Source organism: Erythrolamprus reginae, chromosome 3 (assembly GCF_031021105.1).
Source record: "Erythrolamprus reginae isolate rEryReg1 chromosome 3, rEryReg1.hap1, whole genome shotgun sequence".
Taxonomy (NCBI): Eukaryota; Metazoa; Chordata; class Lepidosauria; order Squamata; family Dipsadidae; genus Erythrolamprus; species Erythrolamprus reginae.
The window spans coordinates 29771211-29785361 of NC_091952.1; the positions used below are offsets into that span (position 1 = coordinate 29771211).

General features: G+C 37.7%; 1 protein-coding gene across 1 annotated transcript; it reads left to right on the plus strand.

Annotated features, from left to right (window-relative positions):
• The first annotated feature begins 1747 nt into the window (after positions 1-1747).
• Positions 1748-13327, plus strand: R3HDML (R3H domain containing like). The gene is made up of 5 exons (XM_070744693.1): positions 1748-2002; positions 4550-4668; positions 5960-6092; positions 9318-9433; positions 13195-13327. The coding sequence occupies exons 1-5, from the start codon at positions 1748-1750 to the stop codon at positions 13325-13327; spliced, it is 756 nt and encodes a 251-aa protein (XP_070600794.1).
• The last annotated feature ends 824 nt before the right edge of the window (positions 13328-14151 follow it).

A 14151-nucleotide genomic window follows, 5' to 3' on the forward strand; every position in this document is an offset into this window, starting at 1 on the left:
TAGAGTCAAATAGAATGGATAGGATGTGCAAAATAAATTTGCATTATTTTGAAAGATGATTTGAAATAAATTGAATTAAATAAAATACAGAGAGAAGATGTAATATAGAAATACAGAAAAGATGAGAAATATATGCAGTAAATAATATAATTAATTGATGTGAGTGAAAGGGACCAGGCATTTGGGTGATAATAAATTATGTATGTAATAAAAAGAAAATAAGTCAAAATAAAGAAATGTGTATGGCTAATATTGTTGGTTAGAACTGAAATCGATAGATAATAACGAAAGATTATGTACTAGAAAAACTACCCACATTTTCTAAAGTATAAGATGCACCTTTTTACCCCAAAAAAGAGGGTGGAAACTTAGGTGCATCTTATACACCAAATGTAGCCCCACCAAGCCATCTCTTTTGGCTTCTTCCTCCCAACAATTTACCTCCTTGCAGCAAACAAAACAGAGCCTGTTAAACCAAGCAACTGATTATCAGTTTCCCAACCCTCGGTTGATTGAGGCTGCATGATTGAGGTTGCAGGCAGGTGGGCCAAGTGCTAAACTGAAAGTGAAAATAAAGCTGCAAGATAGCACATGAAACATCACAATGCGCACTAGTAGTGAACGTAAGTGTTCCCAAACCTTTGGGAAACCTGCTTTATCTGGGTGTGCAGTAGCTCATGGCCACCATGACAAAATAGAGTTTTGTCCTTATTTTCTTGACCAATTTCTACCTTCAGTAAAGTTAGGGTTTTCTTCCAAGTAGACAAGTTTAGGATTGCACTGTTAATGTATTAATTGCAGCTTTTCCAACCTCATAACTCTTAAGAAGCAGTGATACGTGGTAGAAACAAAGCCATGTGTACACAAGGAAAGAATCATAAATTGTCCAGTTGAGCACTTTTCAGTCTTTAAAACTTTCCCCAAGGCAAGAGTTCAGATGCGGATTTTGCGTCAGATTGCCATCAAAGACTTCTTGGAATTGGCTGTGTTAAATCTGTCTGCCACATGTGTCTGTGTATAGGTTGTTTGTAAGGGTCACTTTTTAAGTTAACTGCTGCTGAAGCAACTAATATTTCTCAGCTGTTCTTGGCACAGCTTTCAAGGTATGTAGTCTGGGGGATGTCCTCTTACTTGGGGAATATCAGAAAATAGAAGTTTTTTCTAGGGTTAAAAAAGAACGAGAAGCTGATTTTATTCCCCTGTGTATAAGAATTAGCCTCTACATTTTCTTAACTCACTTTTTACATTTTACTTGTTTTACATTTTTGCCTACTGTGATTTTTTAAATGTATTTTTTGCCTTTTGTGATATTTTATGTAGATTTGCTTAGTGAATTTATTACTGTGAAATCAAAGGGTAAACTGATTTGGAAGTATTCTAATTAATTAATACCACTTTAGCAGGCACATGGGAGGGGAGCATTTTGTATCATTATTGGATAGACAAAGGGGGGAGTAATACCTCTTCAAAAGCAGCATTGACAAAACACCTCTAGACATTTCACAGCTAATTTCAAGCATTTGATTAATTCTAATTAGCCAAACATTATACTTTATTCTCTTTAAGTGTCTTTAGTATAGTAAAATTCAGATTTTTCTTTTGTCTTGTTTTCAGTAAAGTGAAAAATTAAACATTGTCTGTGATTATTTTAGGTTCATAAAGCAGAGGGAGCAAGAAGGTGTCTCCAAACTAATTGCATTAACCAAATCAAATACTGATTCAAGAGAAAAAGTGTGCAAATCCTACAATGACTCCTTTGTGTGTGCAGCTCTATTTTAGTAGCTTAATCTTTTGGATGATACAGAAATCAAGCTTCTTCATGTTGCCCAATACTACAGACCTTCTTTACCCGTCTAGCAGCTCTGACATCAGAAAAATCCATGGAGTATCAAGGATTCGCAGGAAACGTTATATTTTTTCCAGAGAAATGAGTGCCCTTTTGGGCTATCACAATCAAGTGCGGGCACAGGTTTCTCCTCCAGCTGCCAACATGGAATACATGGTAAGTTTGTTTTGTACTTCCTACTTGGGGTTGGAAACAGCACATTGGCATTGAGAAAACATAAACTATGGATTGACTGTTTGATGGACAGCTCCTTTGAGATGTAGTGGAAAAGTTCTGCCAATTCCCCAAAGCTTTATTTTTAAAATTGGACAATCTATTTTAGTAATCTAAATAAAATATACCAGTCAATACAAGCTCACACGCCCGGTTATCTGCATTCATTACTTCCTGATACTCCACTATAGCTTGGATAATTTCTCCCTTTTTTCCTGGCAAGATTCCTCTACTAAATAACAGTGGATGCAGAATTTTGTCAAAATTCCTCATATATCTTGATGCAGTAGTGCAGAATTTGGTGAAGATGATACTTGATGGAGTATCATTTCTCAACTTTTATTTGTCAACCTATAATGTAATAAAATTATAACAGATTCCTTCCCATTGTGAATAAGTTTATCTGTTCCAATGAAAGCAGTTCCTTATGTTTCTATGTACCTAAATATCTCATGGTTTCTGGCTATGACAACTCGGTCTTTGAAAAAAGAGAAAAGTGGGGTAGCTGGTTCATGCAATATATAAAAGCTTTGTTTTTGTTTATTGAATTAGAGAATGAAACCCAATTTGTCAAATAAGCTGCATTAATAGAGTGATAGAATCAAGATCATGCAAAGTGTTAATACCACTTTATAATGCCTTGGTAAGACCACCCTTGGAATACTACATCCAGTTTTGGTCATCACAATGTAAAAAAGATTGTTGAGATACTAGAGAAGAGCAGCAAAGATGATTAGGGGACTAGAGGCTAAAATATAAAGAATGATTGCTGGAATTGGATATGTCTAGTTTAACGAAAAGGACTAGAAGTGACATGATAAGAAGCAATGGATGGAAATTAATCAAGGAGAGAAGCAATGTAGAAATTTCCTGGCAGTTAGAACTATTAATCAGTGGAACAATTTGCCTACAGAAGTTATGAATGCTCCAACACTGGAAGTTGTAAAGAAGAGATTAGATAACTGTTTGTCTGAAATGGTATAAGGTTTCCTGACTGTACAGGGGGTGGACTAGAAGACCTCCAGTGACCCTTCCAACTCTGTCATTCTATTCTATTCTGTTCTGTTCCATTCCACTCCACTCTACTCTATTCTATTCTTCTAAACATGAGCACTCCATCAATTTACTTAAGGTGTTTCTTTAAGTTATGTTTGCGTAAAAAATTTGTGTAAATAAGAAAAAAAATGCAAGAACACTTGCATTTTTACTAGTTAAATAGCAAAGGAAATTTATGAATATACAGGAGCTGTATATCATCTTTATCATGAATCATTTGGGAATTATGCCTTTGAAAAATACCTTAAATAGAGAAACCTTATAAGTATTTATGAAACTGTTAAGCAATATGGCAAATCATTGATTATTCAGTTAAATGTTTTAAAATCAAGTCTGAAAGTATATGCGCTACTTTTTGTTTGAGTATGTTTTAACATTTGGCACTGGATTCGTAGATTATGTTTTTATGAGTCTAGAAGCAGTGATGAGGAATAGCTGTGAGGTGAACTGGAGGTAGAATAACTGGTGTTCTTACAAAAGGTCCATGTTAATTTAAAAATACATGTATGACGCTCAGGTAATACTGCGGACAATAATTGCGTATTTTGATGATCTCTAAGATGGTTGGATAGCCTTATGCTAGGCAGAAAAAAGAAGGAAAGGTTGTTTTCTCTCAAACATGAAATCTGCTTGCATTAAGGAAGTGTGCTAAATGGATGTCCAGGCATATTCAATTTTAGCTAGATGATTTAAAATCAATTAAAATTATCTTTAATTTTCTGCTCTCAGCCTGAATTGAAGCAATTAAAATTGAATTAAATTACTTACTATAGCTGATGCTTCTGTAGCCAGAGATAGGCAACCTACTACCAGCAATTCTCAGCTTAGTATTCAAAATGTCTCTGTAAGTAAGCAATCCACATCCAATCTCTTGTCCTCCAGGTAGGTAGGTAGGTAGGTTGGTAAGCAGGCAGGCAGGCAGGATCCTGTGAATCCTTTTAGTAGTGGTGCTCTCTATCCCACATTGTTCTAACTTATCAAGAAGAAAGCTGTGGTCTTCTTTGTCAAATACCTTAATGAAGTCAAAGCATTTCCCCGATTCACTAATTTATCAAGATTTTTCAGAAATAAACCTTTATTGTTTGTATATATCAATATTTTCAGGAAGGAAGGAAGGAAGGAAGGAAGGAAGGAAGGAAGGAAGGAAGGAAGGAAGGAAGGAAGGAAGTTAATTAGTTCTGGGTCAGTCAACTGCAAATATAGCTGCCACTGCCAAGTTATACCCAAAGAAATATAAATTGCAAAAGAAAAAAAAAACCTTACTCATACTAACATTGTCTTCCAAGCCATATTTAGTTTATGTTCACCATATTTCTTCATCCTGTGGCATGCATCAAGTCTAAGACGGGATGAATAATAATCTACATGGTGGCCAACTCCTGTTATATGTTGCTTTTTAAATTATTCTTTTTTTTCTCTCATTTCACATGAAAGATATGGGATGAGAGGCTAGCCAGATCTGCAGAAGCATGGGCAAAACGGTGCCTATGGGAACATGGACCTCCACAACTGATGACATTGATTGGGCAAAACCTTGCTATACACTCTGGCAGGTAAGGATTGTCTTTCAGCAATGCTTGGGTGCTTTGTGATGTCAAATGGAGCCAAACTTCCTGCAGAATTCCAGAGAAGTTGCTTCATTTAAAAAAAAAAATCAGATTAACAAGGTAGTCCACCTCTATCTGGTCCTATACAGTCTTAGCAAATAAAACTACTATAATCTTCTGACTATGCATTTCTTTATGATCTCAGTATACATATAAGTGCTGTGGATGAACAGAACCCATAGTGCAAATCTTTAAGATTTTTATTTGTGGGAAGAATGGCTGTAGTCACACTCCTGTGCACACTTCCAGCTGTTTCTTTCCCTTTCCATGCCCTCCTAAAAAGCAGTTTGTGAATTCTTCACTGTTTATATTAAGTAAATAACTTTTTTTATTTTTCCCATTAGTTTTTCTTCTTTGTCATAAGATAGTAGATGTGACTTATTGCCTTTCTTAATTTTTTGGAGGGGGAGAGGGGGGGGAGAGAGATTTATTTTTTTTTAAAGGAGAGCTTACAAATAAAACAAGAAATTGTATATTATAAATACCTACAACATTGTAGAAATGAATCCTAAACTATTTTCTATAAATTATTTAATGTCTGCTTTGTAGTTCTGTCAATGTCTTTGCTTTGTCTTCATCATTTCTCCTTGTCTGTTCTTGGCTGGACTTCTGGACCTTTCTTGTCTTCTTCCAAATCTTTGTTCCAGCTGAAGGAAACTTTCTGAAGAACTTTTGCCTCATGTCATTCTGAGGGAAAGAAATAAATTCCTCTCTCTTCCCATTTGTCTTAGCTGCAGCCTCCTTTCCAGTTGCCTCTTTTCATCTATCCTTTGATTTGCCTCTCTATTTTCACTCCTGGGCTTTGGCGCTTTTATTCAGCCTCTTCTTTGCAAAGCCTTCTTGCTGCACAGCTGCCCAGAAGCCATTTTGTCTGCCTCCCCCCAACCACAACTCTTGCTCAATACTGCTACTTGATTGGCAGCTGAGTTGTTCTGACAATGGAATGGGCCAAGGAGAGAGGCAGAGGAAAGTACCCAGATGTTTTTAATCCTTAATCTAGCTGATTCTTTCCAGCTTATTTTTCTAGTTGTGTTGGAATTGCAGATATTAGTAGTGGATTCTAGAGATACCCATATTTGATTCTAGAGATACCCATATTTCATCTCTTGCGGGGGAAAATATGTAGATGTGGCACCATATGCCATTTTCCCCTGTCAAATGATTTGGATATTGGTTTCCTTTGCTTCTCTTATGTAAAGAAGTGAATTATTCATACGCTGTGTGTGACCTTCTGCAGGTACTATTCAGTGATGGACCTAGTAAAATCTTGGTATTATGAGAAGCAACACTACACATTTCCTTACCCCCATGAATGCAAGCCTAGATGTCCTTCCAAATGTAATGGTTCTGTTTGCAGCCATTATACCCAGGTAAATGTTTATTTTCTGTCTACAGCCATTATAGCTAGGTAACTATTGATTTTTTACTTATGTTTAAATTGTCTGTGTCATTTTTCAAAACCAGGTTTTCCAAGAGAAGCTCTAACATACTGACATCAGACTGAAAACACAAAAGATCATTAACTAGATAGTACAGAACAATATTGTGCCTAAGGAGTAAAAAAAGTGACATTTAGATTCATTTATACAGATCCTTTCATTCACCTTATAAGTGTGTGCATATATTAACGCTTGTAATCATGCAAGCAAAGTTGAACGGATAGATGATTTTCTAATATTAAGAAAAATAAATTTGGTTCAGATTGGCCAAATATTTTTGGGTATTCCACATTACAGAAACATAGTTTGTAATCTCAATAAACTGTTCTCACACAGATTTTATTTCCAAAAATGTAATTCCTCCTTCCATGAAACCACACTCAGTTAGCGAGTTCCAGGCATTAACCACTCTGTTGCTGAAGTCATATTTTCTGAAATCGAGTTTGGAGTGGTTCACTTTGAGTCTGTATCTGTGATGTGCTCATGTATTGCTCTGGTTGAAGCCGAAATGGTCATTGACCGGTAGGACTTTGTAGCAGATAATTTTGTGAACTACATTTCGGTTATGCTGAAGGTGACATATTTCTAAGTTTTCTGAGCCCAGAATTTCAAGTCTGATGGTGTAAGGCAGTAATTTTCAACCTTTTTTGAGCCGCGGCACATTTTTTACATTTACAAAATCCTGGGGCACATTGAGCGGGGGAGGGAAAAGTTTGGACAAAAAAATTATCTCTCTCTCTTCCTGCCTTTCGCTCTATTTCTCTCTCCCACCCTCTTTCTCTCCCTTCCTTCTTTCTCTCTCCATCCTTTCTTTCTCTTCCTTCCTTCCTCTCTTTTTTGCTCTCTTTCTCCCTCCCTCCCTCCATGTCTTTCTCTCTCTCTCTCCTTCCCTCCCTCTCTTTCTCTCTCTCTATTGCTTTCTTTCTCTCTTTCTTGCTTTCTTTCTCTTGTTCTCTTTCTCTCTCTCTTGCTTTCTCTCTCTCTCTTGTTCTCTTTCTCTCTCTCTCTCTTTCTCTCTCTTACTTTCTTTCTCTCTTGCTTTCTTTCTCTCTCTGAGCTTTGCGGCACACCTGACCATGTCTCATGGCACACTAGTGTGCCGCGGCACACTGGTTGAAAAACACTGGTGTAAGGTATTCTGTCGTAAGCAGACGAGCGGAGAACTCTTTTCGTAAAATATCTCTGAACATACTCAATTGTATTAATGTCCAATATGCAGTTTAATTGTTTAAAAGGGATGGCTAAGATTGTTAGTTTATTATGTCCATTCACACAAGGTAAAGTGCAGAGTAAAATTCTTCAAGAGATAGGCAGACATTATTCATCAACAAGTGAGGATCAAGCTGTTAATGATGCAGGAACTATGGCAATTAAAATTGTTGGCAGTCTTGAAATAGTATTTCCTGTCTGGAGAATTAAGAGTTCATACATATTTAAATGAAAGATTTGTCAACTGTCTTGCAATGTTTGCCTCCAATGTTTGGGGATAGGGAGAAGTTGTCATTCTCCACTATATTCTGATGCTAAAGTCCTATGGAGATAAAATTCTATCTGGGGCCAGGGATCCATGGGTTACTATTTACATACCCACCCCTTTTACCCCATCACCAATCTTTTAACTGGGCTACAGTATTGACTTTCTGTAGCATTTTATTTATGTACTTAAGCTCTGTATACACTTCAATTTTTATGATTGTAGGCTGCCCAGAGTTATTTTGATGTAAGATGGACAGCCAATACATTTTACAAAAAACAAACAAATAAAATAAGAAAGCAGCAATCATATGTGTTTTGAACAGTTCCTTTCTTCATATTTCTGCTTGTCCAAGAATAGAATGAGGTGTTGAAATGCTGCTAATATCCACCAGATGGTAATCTTACCTTTCCATAATTTTAAGCATGGGGAGCAAGAATATTTTCTCTCCTCATCTCCATTATTAGTGCTTTCTTTATGGAAACGTTTAATTATTAGGTCCGTCAAACTTTGGTTAGACCAGTCTTTGCCAGTCTTTTCTTACACCCATTATCCATAGTCAGCATGGCCACTGCAAATTTTGGAAGTTGCTATGCAACACATCTGATGAACATCTACTAGACGAAGGCTGATCAACCTTTAGTGGATGCCATAAAAGGAACACAGGAAAAGTCAACTGAGACAGATCAAAGTTCCGTAATGTAGAATATGTGTAGTCCTGTTTTCTAGTCCCTGAGCAAGTAGCCAAAAGCTTCTTTTTTATTTTTTATTTATTTTATTTTGTCCAGTACACAATAATACACAATGAAGGTTATAGAAGATACAGTCAAGTAAAATATATCAAAGAAAGAATAGAAGAGAAAATATAGGAATGAAATATATCAATGAGAGCATAGAAGAAAAGATATAGGGATAGAAGAAAAGATATGTGAGATATAGGAGAGAAAATAGGACAGGGGACGGAAGCCACTCTAGTGCGCTTATGCATGCCCCTTACTGACCTCTTAGGAATCTGGAGAGGTCAACCATGGATAGTCTAAAAGTAAACTGTTGGGGGGATGGTAATGAGTTCCATGCTTTGATGACTCAATTAATAAAGTCATATTTTTTACAGTCAAGTTTGGAGCGATTAATATTAAGCTTAAATCTGTTGTGTGCTCTTGTGTTGCTGTGGTTGAAGCTGAAGAAGTCGTTGACAGGCAGGACGTTGCAGCATATGATCTTGTGGGCAATACTTAGATCATGTTTAAGGCGTCTTAGTTCTAAGCTTTCAAGACCCAGAAATGCACTAAGGGAGGCGTTGATATAAAGGAAATACTAAATATCAGTTTTCACTAAATAGCAATTTCCTTACTGCTTCCCCATCCCAAAGTAACTAATGGGTATGAATAGTGTTATCCAGCGGAGGTAACCATTCCATTTATGGCTAATGACCATTGTTGAATAAGCCTCTCATATTATGTAAAAGACAAGCATCCCATTGTTTTCAAGTCTACTGAGAGGGGCGGCATACAAATTTAATGAATAAACAAATAATAAATAAATAAATAAATAAATAAATAAATAAATAAATAAATAAAGAATGAATGAATGAATGAATGAATGAATGAATGAATAAATAAATTCTTCTATATTTAGATCTACCACTCTCTTACAAAAATGTGCTAATGTTTTCCTAACAGATGGTATGGGCTTCCAGCAACAGAATTGGCTGTGCTATCCACACTTGTCCCAACATAAATGTGTGGGGCAACACATGGCGGCAAGCGGTCTACTTAGTGTGCAATTATGCCATCAAGTAAGTAACCCACTTACCCACTTTGAGTGTCATACAAATGTGTTAGATGGCAACCTTCAATAATTATGGGGAAATACAGATATCGTTCAAGAGTTCAGTTTTAAATTGAGAAAAGCTGACTTTAAATAGGACTCATTGTTGATGGAGAACAAGATTAGGCTTAGTATAAGAATATCTCCAGGACCGCCTTCAGCTGCACGAATCCCAGCGACCAGTTAGGTCCCACAGAGTTGGCCTTCTCCATGTCCCGTCGACTAAACAATGTCATTTGGCAGGACCCAGGGGAAGAGCCTTCTCTGTGGCGACCCCGACCCTCTGGAACCAGCTCCCCCAAGAGATCAGAATTGTCCCCACCCTCCTTGCCTTTCGTAAGCTCCTTAAAACCCACCTCTGTCATCAGGAATGAGGGAATTGAGATATTCCTTTCCCTCTAGACCTATACAATTTATGCATGGTATGTTTGTGTGTATGTTTGGTTTTTAATAATGGTTTTTTAATTATGTTAAATATTAGATTTGTCATATGCTGTTTTTATTATTGTTGTTAGCTGCCCCGAGTCTACGGAGAGGGGCGGCATACAAATCTAATAAATAAAATAAAAAATAAATAAGGGTTAATATAAGAGTATAGGGGAGAGAAGAATGTGGAACACCGAGTATCAAGGAACTGTTCTTGATGAATCCCATGGTGCCTTCTAAGAACTGATAGATATTCTTGAGAGGGGGTGGATTGGTAAGGAAAGATACATAAACAGAAAGATTACAACATATATGCAGACTTATCTGGATCTCCATGTAAAATGTGAGTGCATGAGTAAGGAAACCAATTTGCAACAAATTATTTAGGATTGAAAATGGCTAGAGGGTTAAGGCTAGCTCTTGTCCATCCTTGTAATATCATATACTGTACTTTCAAATATCCTTCATATTTAAAGATACAGTTTGTAGGAATTTTTATAATTTAAGAAGCAATTCATATAATGTAATTCCTTTATTAGAGTATGGCCTCCCAATACTGCTTTAAAAACTCTGCACATTACTGCATTGCAGAAAATAAACTCAAAAAATAATACTCAAAGTAGCCCATAATTTGCTTATTGTTTCTGGCCCATTGCATCTCTGATTGATGTACTATTCTGGATCTCCCTCTGTTAATCTTGCCTGAATGTCAGTGAAGTTTGCCATGTTGGCCCAGAGTAAGATTATTCAGGCCCTATTCCCAGTTTTGTACAGTCTCTCTTGCAGCACAGGCCAAAATGGCCATGAAAGTCCCAGAAGGGTTTCAGGATTAATGACTGGAGGGGAAGAAACATGGTCATTGCAAGTTAAAGTGACACATCATCAGAGTTGGGTATATCCCAGCCACTGACCATATTGGCAATTGCATCATTAGTGAGTAGTGATGGGCGAACCGAACCCGCACAATTCGGGTCCATACAGAATTTTGCGGTGTTCGGTATGCCGAACACGAACCCGAAATTTTTTCAAACTTCGGGCAAAGTTCGGGGTTGTGTTTGGTGTTCGGAGTTTTGACGTCACCGGCAGGTTGCTAAGGACGCCAAGGTGATCACTTCCTGGATTCTATGGAATCCAGGAAGTGATCACTTTGGCGTCCTTAGCAACCTGCCAGTGATGTCAAAGCTCCACCCCCGGAATCTTTTTGTGGGAGGGATTCCCCAGCTCCTTCAAAGGGAGATCTTCACGTAAAAATAAACATTGTTATTTTTACGAAAAAGGACGCCGCAGCGGCACTGCAAGCAAAGGGCAGTCCTTTCACGTAAAAATAAACATTTTTACATGAAGACCTCCCTTTGAAGGAGCTGTGGAATCTCTCCCATGAAGAGATTCCGGGGGCGGAGCTTTGACATCACTGGCAGGTTGCTAAGGACGCCAAGGTGATCACTTCCTAGATTCCATGGAATCTAGAAAGTGATCACCTTGGCGTCCTTAGCAACCTGCCAGTGACATCAAAGCTCCACCCCCGGAATCTCTTCGTGGGAGGGATTCCCCGTTCGGGTTCGAGTTCGGGTTCGGTTTGGGTTCGGCCGAATTTTGCGTAAAGTTCGTCCGAACTGGCCAAACCCGAACACCGTTGGGTTCACCCATCACTATTAGTGAGGCATGCCAGATTGTATCCATGGCAGAAATGGTGTCGAGAGAAAAAGCAACACTTAAAACTGGAAAATTTCAGAATGACTTAAACTACCGAAACTACATGATGAGACAAGGCAGTATGAGGGCATGACAAAATATAGCATATGCTTCAGTGAAGGGGAAGTTAAAATATCCCTTCTATAGGAGTGGGGAAAGATGTTTATTCCTAATGCAGAGAGACAGCAGCATCTCTAATCTTTCTGGTTTGCTTTTTGCTTGAGTTGCTGCCCTGCCAGTCTGTATCAATAGTGAACATGACCAAAAACCGATCCTGTTCAACAGTGAGATGTAGGTATCATGGAGAAGAGTTGCTCTGATAATAAATAATTCCCATGCAAATGGCAGAGGGTGAAATAAAGCTTCCTCCCTTCCATTTCCATTTCTATTTCTATCTATACCACCCCTCTTACCTAGATCATTCTGAATAGTGTGCTGGTTTGTAAAGTTCTCTCATATGAGACATTTTGGTGTCATGGTTAAGGCACCAGGGTAGAAAACAAGAGACTGAATTCTAGGCTTACCTTAGGCATAAAGCAGGGTGTCCAGCAAACCTGGAAAACAGGGAAATCGTGGAATTATCAGGGAAATAGGTGGTTTGGGAAATATCAGGGAATTATCAGGGAATTTGTGAAAAAAACAAATAAATCAGGGGGGAAAACAAACTGTATTAAAATGTTTAAAAGTCAGGGGAAAATCATGTATAAAAAAATGGATTGCTCTGCCTGGCAGAGTGGAGCAATAATGAGCATAAATGTGGCCACAACTTACTTCCTATTTCTCCATGGTTTAGCCATTTGGTATGACGTCTTCTACGACTGTGCCTTAACTAGATCGCAAGTTACAGGAAAATGTCAGGGAAATATCAGGGAATTTCAAAATGCTTTCCCCCTGGACACCCTGATAAAGCCAACTACCCTATTTCCCCAAAAATAAGACACCCCCTGATAATAAGCCCAATCGGGCTTTTGAATGCATGGCAATAAGGCCAAGCGCTTATTTCAAGGTTAAAAAAAAAATAAGACAGGGTCTTATTTTGGGGGGAACGTAGTAGGTAATCTTGAGCCAATTATGCTCTCTTAGCCCTATGAAGAAGGCAATGACAAACTGCTGTCTTCTTGCCAAGAAAATTGTAGGACAGTGTTGAGCGTCAGTGTTTAGTGACTGTAGTCTAGTCAACTTATTTCCTGATATTTTGCCAGCAACTATATCTTGTATCTTCAAAAGTAATGTGATCCATTTGCTGTCAAAATGCCAGCCATGGTTTCCAATGAAATGTCAGAAAATGTGCTGACTTGAAGGAAGGAAGGAAGGAATGAAAGAAAGAAAGAAAGAAAGGAGGAGGGGGGAAGGAAGGAAAGAAAGAAAGGAAGGAAGGAAGAAAGGAAGGAAGGAAGGAAGGAAGGAAGGAAGAAGGAGCGGACAAGGAAACAGAAGAAAGGAAGGAAGGAAAGGAAGAAAGAAAGAAACAAAGAAAGTAGGGGAGAAGGAAACAGAAGGAAGGAAGGAAGCAAGGAAGGAAGGAAAGAAGGAAGGAAGATAATAATATGCATCAGGGTAGTGTCCAGGATGAGAATATTGTTCATGCACTTTACTTTTCTTTGTTTGCAGGGGCAATTGGATAGGAGAAGCACCTTACAAAATGGGGAAACCTTGTTCAGCCTGCCCACCTAGTTATGGAGGCACCTGCAGCAACAACATGTGTTATTTTGGATTCAACCCCAACAGAATTAGTTGGTTCTGAACATAGCATATGTACTTTGAACTCCCACCTATGTTGAAATTATAGAAGGAACACTCACTGATGGAGATGATAGAAGATTGGGCCAAATGTAAAACAAATGTCTAATTTTTACTTATTAATTCTTTACTTATACCTTCATTCATATAAATTCTTCATTTCTTTCTCTAGCCATCTACCCTTCCCCAATCTTCTGTACCATACATAATACAGCTCCAAATATATTTTGATATCCATACACTTGCTCAAGAGCCAGCATTTCTCATAATTTTAAGTAGGGAATAAATTCTTAGATTTTGTTTATTCTTCATTCTTAATCTAATTTCTTTATTTATTGTAGGATTATGCCATTGTAAATAACAGAGGGAAGCCAATTTGACAGGCATCAAGTAGCATTTAAACTAACAAGTAAGTTTATCTCTGGGCATTCCCTGGAGGCATTTAAAGTATCAACAGGAAAGGAATTTCTGATTGACAGCTGAGATCAGGGTAGTGCATATGCTATTGAACTGAGGAGATAAAGATTGAAATCCGCACTCAAACATGGAACACATTATTTTTCATTGTAGTCTTTCTTACAGGGAATATTCTTATTATGTTAAAATGAGTGGAGTGCTCCTTCTTAATCACTTTGAGCTCCCAGAGGAAAGATGTGACATAATGGTAATAATAAATAACACCACATTTTAGCTAGTAAATGCAACATTGATGCAAGGTGTGAATATTTTAAACTTAATCATGTACTACTTCTTCCCCGTGAAGGTATTTTTGCTTTTGTCTGAATCATGGAGTCAAGTTATAATATTTGATTAACTTTCATTCGTATT